The following is an 18,090-nucleotide window of genomic DNA, read 5'->3' as shown; positions in this document are numbered from 1 at the left end:
ATGATTCTTGTCTTTGGCTCTATTGATATGGTGTATTCCATTTATTGATTTGCAAATGCTGAATTATCCCTGTATTCCTGGGATGAATCCCACTTAGTTGTGGTGTATAATCTTCTTAATGATTTGCTGCATGCTATTTGCTAGTATTTTATTGAGGATTTTTGCATTTATGTTCATTATGGAGATTGGCCTGCAGTTCTCTTTTTCGGTTGGGTCATTCTCTGGTTTTGGTATTAGGATATTGCTTGCTTCCAGGAATAAGTTAGGGTTAATTTCTTCCTTTTTCAATTTGACACTAAGTCTTCCTTAAATTTCTTTTAGGGTTCAGCAATGAATCCATCAGGGCCTGGGCTTTTCTTTGTTGATAGGATTATCATTGCATTTTCAATTTCATTAATTGAAATTGGGTTATTCGGCAGTTTTATATCTTCTTGATTCAGCTTTGGTATGCTTCTAGGAATCTGCCCATTTCTTCTGTGTTATCAAACCTATGAGAGTAAGGGTTTTCTAAGTAGATATTGATGATATTCTGTATTTCTCCAGGGTCTGTATGATTTTACCATTTTCATTCCTTATTGTATGAATTTGAGTTTTTTCTTTCCTTTTTAAAATAAGGTTGGCTAGGGTCTTATCAACTTTTTATTCTTTCAAAGAACCAATTCTTTAATTCGTTAATTCTTTGTATTGTTTTCTTAGTCTCAACTGCATTAATTTCTGCTCTGATCTTTACAATTTCCGCTTTTTTTGGGGGCTTTGAGATGGACTTATTTTTCTTTTTCTAGATATTAAGGCATAGAATCAGGTTGTTTATTTGTGCTCATTCTCTTTTCTTGATGTGAGAATTTACCGTGATAAATTTCCCCCTGAGGACTGCTTTCATTGTGTCCCACTGGTTCCAGTAATTTGTATTTACATTTTACTTTGCTTGTAGATATTGTTTAATTTCTTCTTTAATTTACATGTTGTATGGGCTAGTGTATGATCTATTTTAGAGAATGTTCTATGTGATGTTGAAAAGAATGTATATTCTGATGCTGTTGGGTAGAATACTCTGTACCTATCTACTAAGTCCGTTGCTTATACATTTGATTGAATTCTATTTTTTTTTTTTTTTTTTTTTTTTGCTGATTTTTTGTCTAGTTGAACTGTCTTTGTGACAGTGGAGTTGGGGTTATATTACTTATTTGATTTTTTCATGTTTATTAATATTCGTCTTACATAGCTGACTGTTCTCATACTTGGTGCATATATATTTATGATTGTTATCTGTTTCACCTGAAGTTTTCTCCTAGCAAGTGTATAATAACATTATTTATCTCTTTTGATCATTTTTGGTTTGGAGTTCACATTGTGTGCTAACAGAATTGCTGCCCTTGCTTTTTTTCTGGGTTCTTGGCACATGGAATATTATTTTCCATCCTTTGACTTTTAGTCCATGAATTTCCTTTCGAGTTAAATATTTCTTGTATACAGTATATTGTTGGATTTTGTTTCTTAATCCACTCTACCAGTCTGTTTCTTTTGATTGGTGAATTAAGACTATTTACATTAATAGTTTTAGCTGATATGTATTGGCTTATCTTTGTCATGTTATCCTTCTGTTGTTGATTCCCTACTTTACCTCTTTGTTTAATTGCTTCTCCTACTTGTTGGCTGCTTGTTTTTGCCATTGTTTTTCTTGCAATTGTGATCATTTCTACTCTTTCAAGAATATCTTGCAGTACTCTTTGTAGAGTTGATTGAGTTGCCATGAATTTCTTCAATTATTCTTTGTCATGGAAGTCTCTTATTTCTCCATTGGTTTTGAAAGATAGTTTTGCAAAGTATGTCAACCTGGGTTGGAAGTTGTTTTCTTTCAGTACTTGAAAAACTTGACTCCATGCTCTCCTTGACTTGATATTTTGTGTTAAGGATTCTGCTGAGATTCTGATAGAATTTCTTTTATAGGTGATCCGTATTTTTTTCTCTATTGGCTTTTAATATTCTGTTCTTGTGCTGAATTTCTGGAATCTTGATTATTGTATGTTCAAATGTAGATTTATTTTGGTTATGGATAACTGGAGTGTTATATGCCTCACTTATCTGTATGTCAGGTTGATTTTTTCTCCATGTTGGGAAATTATCTGCTGTTTTGTTTGTAGTCTTTTTATGTCATTTGCATTGTCTCTTTTTTCAACACCCATCAGCCTTATATTATTTCCTTTTATTTTTTTTGTACTGAGGATCATGACCTCATGCCTACCAGGCAGGTGCTTAAGCCACTGATTTAAATCCCCAGTCCTAAATGGTTATTTCCTAATTCCTTGTTATTTTTAAGAGATGCTTCTTTTCATGATCACTAGTTGCAATGATGTCTTTGAGATCTAAGTGTCTATCTTCAGTTTCATTCATGTGGTTTTGCAAGCTTTCAATGGAATTTTTCATTTCCTAAATATCTCCTTGAATCTGTTTCATGTATTCTGATTGTTTCCTGTGTTCACTCAAGGTTTTCATCACTTTCCTATGCTCTTCTATTTTTTTTAATCTATGTCTTCTTGGGATATTTTCACCAATTCTTTAATTTCATTTTTACTTTTACCTGAGCATTTATTTCTGACCTTGTTTCTTTTGCAGCTTCCTGGAGTTGTTTCTTTACCTCCCTTGCTATCATTTCAGAGATTTCAGGTGTGAGATTTCCAAACTCATTGATGTCTACGTCTCTTGGACTAGATCTGGATGGAGTGGAAATTTGAAGTTGTGTTTTGTTCTTTTGCTTTAGCATTTTCCTGAGTTCCTCTGAATCAGCCAGATACCAAGTCCCACACGCCTCCCATTCTGGTGGGCTGTCAGTCACCAGGGCTCACTGAGGGATGCTATTGGTTCTGGGTCACTGGACACAGACAGGTGGTTCCCGAAGGCTTCACTGAGGATTCCTGAATGATTGCAGGTTGCTAGGTGCAGGTTCCTAGTCCCTGTGGGCCTCAGGGGTGGTTTCTAGATGTGGATGGTTCATTTAGTGCAGACTCTCATTCCTAGCAGACCTCACCAAGGGTTTCCAGATGACTTCAAGTCCCTGGGCACAGGCTTCTGAAGGTTTCTAGATGACTGTGAGTTGTTAGGCTCAGACTCCTAGTCTCCCTGGGCCTCAGAGATGGTTTTCAGGTCACTGGGAACAGCTTCCCAATCACCAAGGGCCTCACTGAGGGTTCCTGGTTGAGTACAGGTTACTGGGCACAGACTCCTGGTCCCTGTAGGCCTCAGAGATGCTTTTCAGATGTGGGTGGACCTGTGGGTACAGCTTCCCAGTCTCCAGGAGCCTCACTGAGGGTTCTTTTATTTTGCACTATGGAGACAATACAATATGTATACATGCGAGTTTGATTTATTTCTCTTATGGGTATGGTCTCAAAGTTCTGATTTCCCTTTCCCTCTTTCAAATCCTATAGAAAAGAAAGTGCAGAAAAATTTAATTTGACAGGGGTAATCATCCCTATGGTGATGCTCAGTGAGACATAGAGGCTCCAAAGTGTAAGTGAAGATTCTGAGATATCTTTTGGGAAACTTGTAATGATTCAGATTGCAACCAGGGAAGGCAAGGAGTTTCATTGGTAATGGCCCAGCAGCCAGACCTTAGTCAGGAGATAGTTGCTGGGGACATTAAGACCTGACAATGCCCACACTGCAAGCACCAAGGCTACCTGGGCTGAGGAGACAGCACTGTCATAAATGTGTGGTTTTATGGGGCTCTAAGGCAAATTGTGATGTGCCAATAGGCTTGGGAACCACTGTTTGAGGTAATGTGGGATTACATGTGTTTGTCAGGGACCTCAGTTTTCTTCCTCGGGAAAGCCTAGAGACAGCTACCAATAGAGATGAGAAAACAGAGGTTCAGGGTTTAACAGACTGCCCAAGAGGACACAGTGGTGCACCGTGAAGGAGGTACATACTGTCTCATCTATCTCTGTACACCTTATCCCTCACAGTGCCTAAACCCGTGGTAAGGTGCCCAGGAAATACTGCAGGACAGGTAAATAGATGATCAGTGGACTGTCTTATGGACTGAAACCCACTTATTTGTGATACAATTTTTAAAATGAAAATATAATACACATACCATAATAGTCATCCTTTACAAAGTGGGTAGATTGGTGGGTTTTGTTATATTCAGAAGTTTTGGGCTAAGGATATAGCTCAGCAGCACAGCTCATGCCTGGGAAGCATGAAGACATAAGTTCAATCCCTAATATAAAAAAAAAAAAGTGTGCAAACATCAGCACTAATTTCAGAACATTTTTGCACACTTCAAATTGTGATGAAAAACCCCATTAGCAGTCATTCCCAGTCTTCCCTTCTGTATCTCTGATAACCACTAATTTTTTACTGCCTCTGTAGATGTGACTAGCTTAGAAGTTTCCTATAAACAGAATTATGTAGTATATGATCTTTCGTATCTGACGTCCTTTGCTTAGTGTGATGGTTTAAGGTGTATCCTTCTAAGGTCATCCATAGCATGTTAGAGTATTTCATGCCTTTTTAAGGTTGAATGGTATTCCATGTAGCCAAACCAAATTTATGCTCCAAGGTATCTGACAGTTTCTTCCATCTTTTTTACTAAATTGCTTGAATGTCCACTGATGTGCCAGATTTTGCATAATAGAGTTGCAATGTTGGAAAGCCACAAGGAAATCTAGACCTTAAAAAAAAAAAAAAAGTAAGCAGCGCAGTTTTGACTTCTTTTCATGACGTTGCCTCCCCCCCCCCCACCTCTGGAGGAGAAATAGCTAAGAAATTCAGCTGCCTAAGGTTTAACAAGCTGCAATCAAACAGAATCAGATCCCTAGTATTGTGTGGACAGAGATGACTGCTGCCACTGGCAGTTGCCTGCTGGCCGGACTCCAGGGGGCTTCCACCCTGCCTCCCCCCACTCACCCTCCACTCTAGGATTATGGAGAGGCCTGTCTGGCGCTCCATAACAATAGAACAAAGAGGCCTCCCTGAAGGTGCCGAAACCTGTTTGACAGAGATTGCTGCTGTAATGAATCAAGCTCCTGAAACCACTTCCACCTCCTCCCTACACAAATATCCCTGGGCCTGAAGCTCTGCCTTTCCCAAAGAGTCCAAGCTGGAACTTGTCCCTGGGAAGCTGAAGCTGTGCACCAGGGGTGGGGGTAGGGACTGCTCCAGAAACATGGGCTTTCTGCAGGGTTTCAGGAGCTTGCTCCAAAAAGGAAAAGTTTTCCATGAAATTCTCTAAGTTAGTGTAGTCGCTGTAGTTAGTGATTTACGTGCAGGGCACTAATGTGTAGCCTGGAACCAGAGGACTGGCTACAAGTCTGGGGATTTCACTCCTGCATAGGTAGCTCCTGGCATTGCTTTGCTCTTGCTAAATTATACACTATTGCTTAATCAGACCGCTACCCACGTACCAAAGAGGAAGATTATATAACCAGGAAAACTTACAGCTCTTCTACAATAGAAAGCAGAGTAGAGGAAATGTGTTAGGGATTTTCTGTAAATGATCTCCTTTGGTCCTAACGTAGTTCTGTGTGATGTGTGTAATCATGATTCCAGGGTCACATCAGGAGAGTCTTAGAGGCTAAATAACTTGCTCACATCACTCTCAGTATCCCAGCCAAGATTCACATTCCAGCAGGCTTGCTGGATTTCTAAATGCATCTGAGTATGATGAAAGTGGTAGTGATGGTCACTTACAGTACGCGTGTTATGACATAGCAATCCCAGAAGGGAGGTTCGATTTTTATTCTCATTTTATAGATGAGGTCAACTTACTGGGAAAGAAGAGGTTAAACTACTGCAGTGAAGCAGTGAAATTAAACTGCGGGCAGTTTGGCTTCCCAACCCTCACCCTCACCTACAAAGTCTTCCTGCAGACCAACTCGCACATCACTGAGTTCCTACCCTACAGTCCCCATTCAGTGCACCTTTCTTTCTCTGCTATCTTTCACTTCTACCTCCAGCATTCTAACTATGAGAGAAGGGAGAATCAGACTAGTTCAGTAACATGCTCCGGATCCCAGGGGTATAGGCACAGTTTAGATTTCCCGAGGACTCCTGGCCGCTGTCTACTATGTCATCTCTCAGGGCAGCTGCAGGTTCTGAGCACGTGCAGTGCTGCTGCAGTGAAAGGAACAGGGGGAGGTCAGCAAGAATCAGAGAGGTTTGCATGGAAATGAGACGAGATCTGAGCCACCGAAAAGCTTGAGCTCCCAACTAGTGAAGACAAGTCTGCCTTCCTCCCACTTTCCACTGATCTTGTCAGATTTAGAATCTGACATTCTGAAGCAACAAGGATACACACCTATCCGAGTGACCTGACCCCTAAGGGACTCCTGTTGCAATCCCGTGCTTCATGGTCCTAGTTTGTATTCACCTTTGCAGAAAACTGAGGATTTCAGTGCTCAGGGAGAAGGCAATATCTACTTGCAGGCCCTGGAGCACAATCTCTGGATCTCCCACCATGTAAGGTCCTGTTCAGTGCCATAGTTAGGCTAACTGGGAAGGGTGTTTCCTGGGCTCTCTCCTCATGCTGGTTGCCTGCTGCAGCCAGTGTCTTTTGTCTGGAAATTTCTTTCCAGCTGCTGCGCTCAGAGCACCAGTCAGAGCCGCTTGTTTGACAGGTTTGAAAGTAAACAACTCTCTTCCTTGCCACCCCCAGATGTGTGTGTGTCAGGCTGACATCTTCTTCATATCACTTGATGAAAGGTTTGCAAAGCAGCGTTTCTACATGAGTGGGCGCTGGATGGATATCCTCCAAGGGCACCGGGAATATCAGCGCTAACAAGCTGGAGATGCAAGGACAGGCTCTTGTCTGCAAGGAGTGGAACGGAATTAGTGATGGGCTCTGGAAGGAATTCTCCAAGCCCTGTTGCAACTGAAATTCCAGTCTTGCATTCTTATAAAAAATGCTTTTGAGACCAACTGTTAATGGCTTAGCGAGCTCAATATGCGATAAATACAAACTACTGAACATCATACCGAGTCCTAACAAATGACAATGCATTTAATCTTCACAACACCTCTTTGGGTAGGGACTATAAGATTATCTTCCTAGTGTTCAGGTGGCCTGAGAACCCCAACCCTAACCCTAACCCTAATCTTGGCCCTGGCCCTGGCCCTAACACTAATCCTAGTTCTAATCTCCAAGAGAGAATGCAAGGGTTTTACCTGCCTTGTATACTTTTGTGTCTCACCATCTGATCTGGGCCCCAAACATTGTGGGCACTAAAAATATATCTACCTGAGGCAAAAATGAACCTTTTTCATCAATGAAGGATGAAAATAGTAGGACATAAAACTTAAAAAAAATAATGAAAATTTGATGGGGGAGGGGAAGGAACAAAACAGAAAATACAGACCCTTTTTCATTGTCCTGCTCTCTTTCCATAAAGATAATAGTGTCTCCTTATTGTCAGGAAACTCAGAAGGGAAACAGGTAGTTATTTTCTATATTTTCAGAGGAGGAAATAGAGATGCCAGAGAGGCTAAGGGACCTTTGTGAAGTCTTCAAATTTCAAACCCAATGTCGTCTCCAGACATAACCTCCAAGCTGCATGGTGCTAGCCTCTACATACCACATGGCTGGTGGTAGGACCCCATGCTGGGTGGTGGCTGCCCAAGCCTAGGCATCTGGGTGCTGAGGACCATCATTTCTTGTGGCATGGAGTCAGGGAGATTTCTTCTAGTGCCCTGGTGGACTGGGCACAGCATGAGCAACAAGGGCAGGGTGGGCAGTGTAGTGGGCTTATACTGTTTACTGTTGGGCCATGGCTTGGTCTGAGACACATGTACCTCTGCCAAACAGTGCGTTGGCCCCCAGTGTGGCTGTGCTTGGCTTGGATCCCCCAGGACTTGGTGTAAACTCGTTCCCACTAATCTTTGCAGGGACGCAGGAAATGATAATCACTGGTTTCTCTTCCCACAAAGATATGATTCCCAGAGGCCACTCACTAGCTGTGGGAAACCTACTGGTCCAATGTGCATCCCTAAGCTCTCGCCCAGAACCCAACACCATGTGGCCCAGAAGAAAATAGAGTTCCCCCTGCTGTCTTCTTTATTCAGTCCAGTCTCTGAAACTCGTTTCTCTAGGTTAACCTGCCCACTGCCTCTTTGGGAAGGACAGGGCTAGAGAGTGCCATGGGTAGAAGGAGGCATTCCCTTCAGCCCAATCCATGGTAAAGGCTGAAGCAGTATCCAGGCTGCTTCCCCCATGACCCAGGCCCCTGTCTCCCTGTGTCAAAGCCTTCACATAAGGCTTTGGGATCTTAGGCACAAACTTGAGGAAGGAAGATGACAGCAATATTGTTAGGAGCACAGAGCCTGTAAAGAGCTTACGGATGGTGGAAATGGCTCTCAACATAACTGAAGACCTGGGCTCTCAACTCTGGCTTTCAACTCTGGCTCTTGCTCACATGTGATGTGGGTAAGTCACTTTCTCTCCCTATGTGTCAATTCCATCCTCTGTAGAATGGGGTTAATGAAATCTTCCTAACCATCAAGACTAGATGTAAAGATTCCATGCAGAAATGCTCACTCACTACCCACTAAGTACTCAAGAATACTCAAAATAAAGGTTGGGCCTACATGATTACATACTTTACATAAAGAACAACATCCTGTTCATAAAGAAAGAAACTAGCAAATGAACTTGTGGAAAAGGAGGTTTTACAAGAGGCAGTATGTAGAGTAGATTCTTGCTGTTAAGGATTATTAGCTCTATAGTAGGACTTTATGAGGGTCAAAGAGTCTTAGTGTTAGATACATTTACCAAAAGAGATAAATTTGGGGGGTTATTCATCTGCATGCACTTGTAGGGTGTTTGAAAGATTTCTTCTGATTTTGGGAATTGGTGCTTCTCTAAGAACCTGAGAAACAGTCTTCTAATGTTATATCTAAATAGCTTTTAGTGTACAAGTCTTGACTAGTATTTCTCCTTTTCTTCCACCTCCTTATTTTAAAAATTATGGGCTATTCTTTTTGAAATGTAGATGGTCACAATCTAAGACGGTATGCAAACTGGATCCATCACCAATAAAGGACACTTTTATTCACTTTACGCTCACTCATTCACTGCTATGATTGCATGTGTTTTCTAGTCCTATGCTTAATACTGAACTACAAAAATAAATGTAAGCATCCTATACCTGCCTTCCTATCAGAAAAGGAGGATCCACAGTGACTGTTCTCTGGCACCTTCCAGTTTTATAAAGAAAACAAGCTCTCTGTAGGAAGAAGTGGAATTTAAGGCTTACAGTTTAGCAGTTAATTACATGTGACACCAGGTTGCTTGCTTTAAATCAGGTTTCCCTGCTGGGTGGAAGGCCATGAGAGATTTGCTCAAGGTTAGAGGCTGAAGGGGGATCTTCAGACACTTGCACAGCTTGCATCAAGAATACTCAAGTGAGGTAATACCTTCAAATGAAGGAATTAAACCTGGCTGTAACCTAGTTCTGAAAACAATGTTTTCATAGTCCCACCAGTGGACACAGCTGGCCCTGAGGGCCTGGTGCAGAATCAGCAACAGGAGTCAGATGCAGTCACCTCATGATATGTTGTCTTGTGGGATGGGCTTCTGTAAACGTCTTCTCTATCACGTGGATCCGAGATTGTATCTAACCTTCTCCTGGCACTCAGAACATGACATTTAATACGCATGTGCTCAATATAGCGATGAATGGCCAGATTTAGAGGCTTCACTTAGATATGGGATGGCTGAGCCTCACTGGGGAGCCAGGCAACTCTTCAGAGACTCTGCACATGCAAGCATCCTGTGAAGTAGCTCTCACCATCACCATACCTACTTTGCACGCTAGGAAACAATGCATTACATAACTTACCCTGAGTCATACACTTTGAGTGATTTGGATTAAGGTCATTTAGCCAAGGTCAAAACCTTGTGTTTAAGGGTTGTACTGGGCTCCATCCCTGAAGAATGAACTCTGTTCTATTACTGAAATCAGCCAGGGCCGCAATTGGCTGCTCTTTATAGAATCCATCACCCTGCAATTCAAAAGCTTTCCACTTCTCTGGCTTTAATGTCAATCTCACTTTCTTTTTTTTTTTTTTTTTTTTTTTTTATTCTGTGAATGAGTTTTGAGCTTTCCTTGCTTTTCTGTAGACACAAGAGCATTCTCTACACAAAACTCTTTCATACTCTTAAAAACTGGCATTAAGTCATGCTTTTGAATTGTATTGTTTGCATAAAAATTCCTACCCATTTGACTGTTTCATGAGGAACACAATTTTTATTTTTCCTTCTTTCCCTTTTTCTTTCTAAACCTGTTGTGGAATGTAAAGTAGGAATGTAGTGTATGTTCTTGTATTTAACTTTCCTTTTCATAAGTTTCAACACTATGTGAGTATTTTTTCCCATTACAAATGACTGTGCTGTGTGGGGTTCTGAATACAGACACACACATACACCCCTGAGTGTAGCCAGTCTCTGCTTTTTCTTTGTATAAATCAGTTCCAAACTGCACCTCAAGTTTACTCTTTACTAAAATTTGGGTCTATGATGTTGAATTCCACAATATTTGTAGATTTTATTTTATTTTTTTTCTTTTTGGTACCAGGGATCGAACTCACAACCTTGCACTTGCCAGGTGAGCGCTTATACTGCTGAGCTAAATCCCCAGCCCTATTTGTGGATTTTAGATTTCTCAAAATCACTTTAATATTTAATCACATCTTCCAGAGAATCATCAATGTCAATTATTCCCTTTTTTCTTTCTGCTGCTGAAAGCAGTAAGTGCAGGTGTTTTGAAGGAATTTCTCCTTGTGGTTTGTGCATTATGATCCATAAATCCATAGATAACTGTTTGTGGATTTCCAGACTTTTCTCTCCTGTGACATGGCCATATGCCCAGAGGAGGAGCTATAGTGTCTACACATTGCACCACTGATACTCTGGAAGGGTTTAACCATCTAACTATACCTACAGGCAGCAAGAGCAGTACCTTCACGCTGCCTCCATCCCTATCCCTTGAATGACAGTTGTAAGAATTCTCGGGCCCCGGGGTTACTGTCAGGTAATCTCACTTGCAATATAGATATGAGCATAGATTGAACAACCATGTAGGCCCACCTACCAGCACTGCAGAAGGCTGAAGACCATAAAGAGACTGTCTTCTCCCTGTAAAATCCTTCTGCTTTCTTGGTCATAATGCCTGAGAGGTCTTGCAGGAACTGACATGATGAATTTATTAGAGAAGAGAAAGTGTAAGGGACACCTTTACCAAGAGGCTGAACTAGACAAACAGCATGATTGGAGAGGGGAGGCTTGTTTAACTGAAGTCAGAAAGGACTCAAACTCACCGGAAACCCAGAAAAAGAAAATTTTTTTAAAGGGCGGTCATCACATTGAATTGCCAAGAAATCAGTGAGCTGCTTGTCTAGAGCATACACATTTCAGGCCACAAATTCTGCTGTGCAAGAAATGGAAATTGATTTCAGAACTAGACCTAGATTTCTGTTGAGTTATACACCACTGGGTGGAGAATTGTCTGACAATTAATGGTCTCCCAGCTCCCTTCAGCTATTCTGAGGGACAAAGACCTTGTTGGTTCCCTGGCATAGTGAAGTAGGTCCTCATCATCTGTTTGTACTGGTATCTGCAGAGCAGCCTCTCATTCTGTCTTCTGGTCATTGTTCCCACCAGGTTCTCTCACCTGCAGGAAGTTATCAGAAGTTTACTGTCTCAACATGTTATACATGTTCCTCAGAATTGCAGACAACTGGATAGACTTTTCTGATCTAGTACTAAGAGATTTTGCAGAGGATTCTGGGACCTTTCCATTTTCTTGAGTTTCATTCTGAAACAAAGCACGGATCCTAAATGCTGTGAGATTCCTTGAACTTATAGAGACTGTATTTGTGGACACATAAGCACCCATGGTTTGTGTTCTTCACAGGGACATGTACACACGAACAAGAGCTTACGTTTTCTGGAACCTGCCAAAATCTAAACTCTTGTCTCTGTTCTTGCTGGCTAGTGGTGTTGAAGGCTGAGTTCTGAATTTCTTACTAATTTTTCTTCTTAATTTTTTTTTATGGCAAAACTTGTGTGCCCCTAGTCCTCCACAGTTTAATCTTGAAGCTTAGAAGTTTTGTCTCTGCTTTTCCTATGAATCATCCCTCCTCGGGGCCTTTGAAAGCTGTGGACTGAACAGAGGAGGCCACAGTAACCTGGACTGGTGAGGGAGGGATTTGGAGTCCCATTTATCTTCTCAAGGCCAGCAGATGACGGTGGATCAGATGTGTCCTTAGTTGAAGATTTTAGGAATTTCAAGTTGCAAAGAACCAAAGGGTCAGACTCAAATGCTCTTGATCTATACAGCAGAGGCTGTGGAGGACTCAGGGATAGTACACACTCTAAGAAACTATAAATGGCCATCAGGACAGACAGTCTTCTGATGTGGGACTGATCTTTGTCACTGAGGCATTCTAGATGAACAAATGTACCTTGGCTTCCACTTAGAAACCAGCCAGTTCCTCCTTTTAATTTCTTTATTCATTTTTTTTTATTGTTTCCTTTACATGAACTGCTTTGTGGTTGGAGCTGTCCTCTGACTCACTTTATAGACTAATCCTGTAATTGAGGGTATACATCAAATAGCCTAAGAAATCTTGTGGAAAAACCACACTCTCACTCTGCACATGAAAAGCCATGTATGTTCAGGAGTTGCTCAACCTCTTAAATCCTACTTCAGATGGCTATGAGTTCCTGGAGATCCTGAAACAGGTGGCCCGAGACAACACCAACAATCCTGACCTGAGCATCGTGTGGATTGACCCTGATGACTTTCCTCTGGTGAGTGGATCTGGACAGCATCCACCTCTGCTCCCTTTATAGTCCATGGTCATGTTTAGCATGAGGCTCTCAACAGGAAAGAGGTGATAACTAGGCAAAGGCACTTGAAGAAACCCAGGGACCACCCCATGCAGTATAGCCCTAATCGTATTGAACTTGGCCTGGGACAGTCATTGAAATGCTTAGATTCACTACTGTTCTCACTCCTGAGAGACCAAATACTGGAGACTCTCCTAGGGGCCCACCCAAGTGAGCTGTGGAGTCTTCCTACCAGATGCTCCATAGCTGCCTCTCATGCGGCCACCAACCCTCTCTGCTCTTCTTTCACTTACAGATGGGGACCTTAATTCTGAGGCAACCTAAATTACTGATAATAAAAACCAGAGAGAAACATTTTGCATAGAACCAAGAACTTGGCAGAGAGAAGGAGGAGCCTCTTGGAGAGCAAAAACCATACCTTTCCTATTCATACTGTGCTCCCCAGGATGTGGATTAACACTTAGCATATGTTTAAGATATAAAAACTTTTACAGTCCAAACATAGCCAGGGTTGATGATCAATAGCTAGAAGACTCTGATTGTACTTAGTTGTATGAAAGAAAAATTTGTACGACCTCAGTAATAATGACAATCCTCCACTGTATGTCTGGAACTACAATAAGTTGTTTATATGCATCATCATAGGCAAATTCATCAAAGTCCTATGATGCAGGCACTATTATAATCCCTATCAGATAGATTAAAATAATGACAACTGGAGGGACTAAAGATAGTAAGTGGTATATATGATATTACAAGCTAGATCTATGTTCACATCAGACCTTGGCTTATTGCTTGTTTTTGGCAGAGCTAACTGCTAGTAATTAATACAAATTTAGGTATTATTAGCTTATAAATGACAATTTTATCATTCAGAAATTATTTTTAGTTCCTGGGTCATGACTGATGATGCTATGATCAAGCAGGGAAAACTGAGAGGGTGTAGTGATCTCAAGGGTCCTGATGCCCAGTGCTACAGAAAGAACAGATAAAACAAAGGCAGAGATTTCCATGACACTGGAGGCCAATGTCATAATTCAAGGTAGTTACGGTAATTATAAGAAAGTCGTGGTCATGTAAAGCCATATATGAGACTTCTTTTTAAAAAATTTATCTCTTGCCAGGCTGTATTTCCAGTTTATTAATACTATTTTGTTACACAAGTTTGCAGTTAGTCTGCGTTTCTTTTGGCTAGTTCTATATGTTTGCCTTGGTCTTTGCAAAATAAATAAATAAAGAATCTTCAGACTCTGCTATTTCCAGATTCTTGACTATCCCAGTCCCCACCAGGCCCCATTTTTCCTGACAGACTTTCTCCTATATCATTACTTTTCTAGTCATCTCATGCAGTAGAGCAGAAGATGGGACATTAAAAAAGAAGTGAAAGAAAATCGCTCTTTCACCATCCATAAACTATAAAAGAGCCGCAAGTAATTTGGGAATCAACACTGTTCACCTTACAGCTGAACAAACTTTTCATATTACATGTTTTCATAGTTCTTGTGATGACATCTTTTATTTAATGCTTAAAGTGCTTGAGGGTGGGCCAAGTTGGCCATTTCTTAAGAGCCTACAGCTGTTTCAAAGAATTTTTACCAGTGGTGACCTAGTTACTGTGGTAGAATGGCAGGTGAGCCCAGCCACAAAAATGTAGCTTTAACCGAGAATGCCCTTTGCCTGCTGTCTAATGTGATTTTGTGTTGCCACAGCTTGTTGCCTACTGGGAGAAGACCTTCAAGATTGACCTATTCAAGCCACAGATTGGGGTGGTGAATGTGACAGATGTGAGTACCCACCATGCAAGCTTGCTCAGGCCCCTTTAGCCGGTCCTGTTATCTGTTCTTCAGTCCCCACTGCTATATCTTCTTTAGGAGTCCAGCTCCTTCAGAAACAAGTAGAACTTCTGGCCTTGTTTGAGCACATTCTGCATGCCAGCATGGCCCAGTCATGGTCTCCGAGCCAGGCCTAATCTGTGTTTCTATGCCTTTCTTCCATGGGTTTGTTTCCTTGCTTATGGGGCAAGCCTGATCCAATTCACCCATCTATAACTTTTTACCTGAGACAATTCTCCTGTATCCTTCTCTAAAAACCCAAGAACAAGGTCCTTTTATATAAGGAACTGTCACTGCATAATACGTGCAGTTGTGGCTCAGAAGCCCTTGCAGGCAAACATCAAGCCCACAGGAGGGAAAGATCAAAGGCATGCACAAGAAAGGGGCTTCCACCCGGTTCAAGCACTGTCCACATGAGTGTGGGAAAGGCTAAGAAGATGGACTGGCAGAGTGCAAAGAATTTGAACTCAGTCCAGGCATCTGATGCAAATCCACTGAAACGAAACAGAAGTGGGCACAGATACAACCAAGCAAACAGTGAATAAAAAGAGATGCCCACAAAGGACCCATTAGAGCCAGAATTAATTATGGTTGATTGTCTTATGAACAGCAGCCAATTAGTAATGTCTTTTTGCCCTGTTGTTGAGTGTTCGATCATGTGGGCAACTCCATATTTATTTGTTTTGTAAATAACTTTAAAAAATAATAATTTAAAAAATAGGTTTCAAATTAAAACATTTAAAAATAAAATAGAACAGTATAAGTGAAAAGGAAAAACTGTAGCCTATATATGGGTAGTGGAAGACATATTTCCTCTGTGTAACCAGATATACATATCACTCTGCAATTTGGCAATTTCATTTAACAATGTACACATACTCTGTGAAGTTGTAGGAAACTGGAGACTCACTCAGCACAGCTCAGAACCCTGTGGTGAGACTCAGCCTTTATTCATTGATTCATTCATGCATTCACTCTGTCCCTCATTGTAGGCTGACAGTGTCTGGATGGAGATTTCGGATGATGATGATTTGCCTACAGCGGAGGAGCTGGAAGACTGGATTGAGGATGTACTTTCTGGAAAGATCAACACTGAAGATGATGACAATGAAGATGAAGATGATGATGACGATAATGACGACGATAATTCTGATGAAGAGGATAATGAAGACACTGATGATGATGATGATGAATAGCTCCAATTCCAAATGATTATTCCGAAAACAAAATCACAGCTTCCCACCCTCACAGAGACAGACCATGGTGGCAGCAAGCAGCCCTGCCCCCTACACAGCTCCTTTCTTCTTTCCAACATCTTTTCTCACCCCCTTTTCATCATGAGCAAATGCTTTTCCAAACCCAGCAGTCCCACTTAGCAGGGACAGGAGAGGAATGGGTACCATGCTGTCTTGATTATCATGGAACACTTTTCTTGTTCTTCACTAGATCATCATGGAGTCACAGCAGTGCCAGAATCTGACAGAATTGGGACAAACCCTTAACACCTCTATCAAGTTTACTTGTCTTTGACTGTGATGGTGACAGAGCCAAATATTTGTTAATTCATGGAGTGACCTTGTAGTCAGAGCCCTGGAAAGACAGATGGTTAGTTAATTTAGCCCCCATATCTAGAACATCAATGAACTCATCTCTAAATTTTTTGATGTCTATTGAGAAGCCTTGTGTAGGTGACCCTAATATTTCTAGTGTATTAGTACCCTGAGATGGGTGGTTGATTTGTTCTCCAAACTTCTGGTTTATGACAATTCTCATATTCACCTGCAGTGGGGTACAAGGAGACTGAAGCATTAAAGGCTCTTAATTTTTTGGATGGGGATGGGTTTACATCTTTATATAAGTCAGCTGGCCTCTTGTGTTGAGCTGGGAACTGAATACCCCTTCTCTGTTACTGCTGGTAAACTTCACTTAAATTTTTTCTTTATCTAGAAGTTAATAACTCTCCATTTATCAGCACTCCCACAGTTTACTAGAGCTATAATAATTGGAGTCCATAATGATAGCCTGAAACACTAAAAACAAACAAACAAACAAACAAACAAACAAAAAACTCCTATGTGCCTTCTGAGCTGCCTAAAAGTTACATTGTGCTTGGTAGTGCTAGCATTGAGTGTGTAGTATAATGTTCTAATTTATTTTTTCAATCTGTTAACACATGAAACTGTACAAATGTTTTTGAAACTGTGTCAATCCTTTTGTAGAATAATAGCTAACTAACTGTCATTAAATTCATATTCTGAAAATTTGAGATTATCTTGAAAATTCTATCGGTTTTTCTGGTCTTTGGTTTCTCATTCTCATAAGACTCTAGTGCTACCTCTCTATTCCTTCTGTTTCCTTTTCGGGCTGCTCTTCACCTGGCTGCCCTCCAAATGTTGATGTTTTGCAGTGTCTCTTAACTTCACACACTCCTCTAAGGCAATATTATCTGTTTCTGTTAGCTGCTACCTGTATACAAATGACTCCAAATGTGGGTCCCTAACCTGACCTCTTGTCTTGGTTTTAGACCCATTCAACTGCCTCTCCATGTCTTGGCTTGTATGCTACAAGTGTTTCTAACTCAATACCACAAAACCTGGACTCTTACCTTCCCCCCTAAACTTCTCCTATCTATGAAGTTCCAGGTTGGATGAGTGATACCACCCTCTGTGTAATTATCTGGGTGCTGTGAAAGTACCGCATTCCGCTCTGTTCCCTTGGCATTTCACGTATGTTTTGGGTCATGGCCTTTGTCAGTTAAATTATAACACATCTGCCCTTCCAGAGTTACAAGCTCCTTCAAAGCAAAAAATGCACTTATTTTTGTATTTCCAGAACTTACTACTTTGCCTATCACAAAGTACTAAATTGAGACATGAATAATTGCTTAATCAGAACAGTTATAATTCCCTAGCATTATTTGTTGGCCAACATAGCTGATGGGGTATATTAGTATGCTTGAGCTGAATATCACAGACTGAGGGGCTTATGAGCAGTGAAAGCTTGTTTACTCACAGCTGCCAGCTATGTGGGTTCCTGATGAGGAGGCTCTTCCTGATTTCTCACCAGGTTCTCCCATGAGTCTTCCCGGGGTGAGGGGCGGTGCACACAGGCATGCTCTGGTGACTCCCTTCTCTTCCAAGGACACCCATCCAATCAGTGAAATCAGTCATCCCATGACTTCATTTAACCTTATAGGCGCTAGCTCCACATGCTGACATGTGACATTGTAGGTTAAGAGCCTGACCTAGGACATCTAGCTGCTCCTATTGCACAGGAGCAGCTAGAAATTAGTATTTTTCTCCTCAATAAGCCAGGCAGCTGCTTTTCAAGCTATGTTACGTTGCCACCCACCTGGGCCCAGAAGCACTTCTGATAAGCTCTTGGAGAAGCATCCTTCCAAAGGAGTGCATGATG

The 18,090-nt window shown here is 41.3% G+C and overlaps 1 protein-coding gene across 1 annotated transcript in view; it reads left to right on the top strand.

Annotated features, from left to right (window-relative positions):
- Window positions 1-16,942, top strand: part of Casq2 (calsequestrin 2) — a 63,303-nt gene extending 46,361 nt beyond the window's left edge. Inside the window, exons 9-11 of the mRNA XM_003479261.4 lie at window positions 12,705-12,805; window positions 14,554-14,628; window positions 15,669-16,942. Coding sequence (XP_003479309.2) covers window positions 12,705-12,805; window positions 14,554-14,628; window positions 15,669-15,872 — 380 coding nt within the window. The 3' untranslated portion in view covers window positions 15,873-16,942. The remainder of the gene's footprint in view (window positions 1-12,704; window positions 12,806-14,553; window positions 14,629-15,668) is intronic.
- Window positions 16,943-18,090: the final 1,148 nt, after the last annotated feature.

The sequence above is a fragment of the Cavia porcellus genome, unplaced genomic scaffold (assembly GCF_034190915.1).
Source record: "Cavia porcellus strain 051 isolate PalLab524CR breed Dunkin Hartley unplaced genomic scaffold, mCavPor4.1 scaffold_1, whole genome shotgun sequence".
NCBI lineage: Eukaryota > Metazoa > Chordata > Mammalia > Rodentia > Caviidae > Cavia > Cavia porcellus.
The sequence above is the reverse complement of the archived record's forward strand: the minus strand, read 5'-3'. Positions and strand labels throughout refer to the sequence as shown.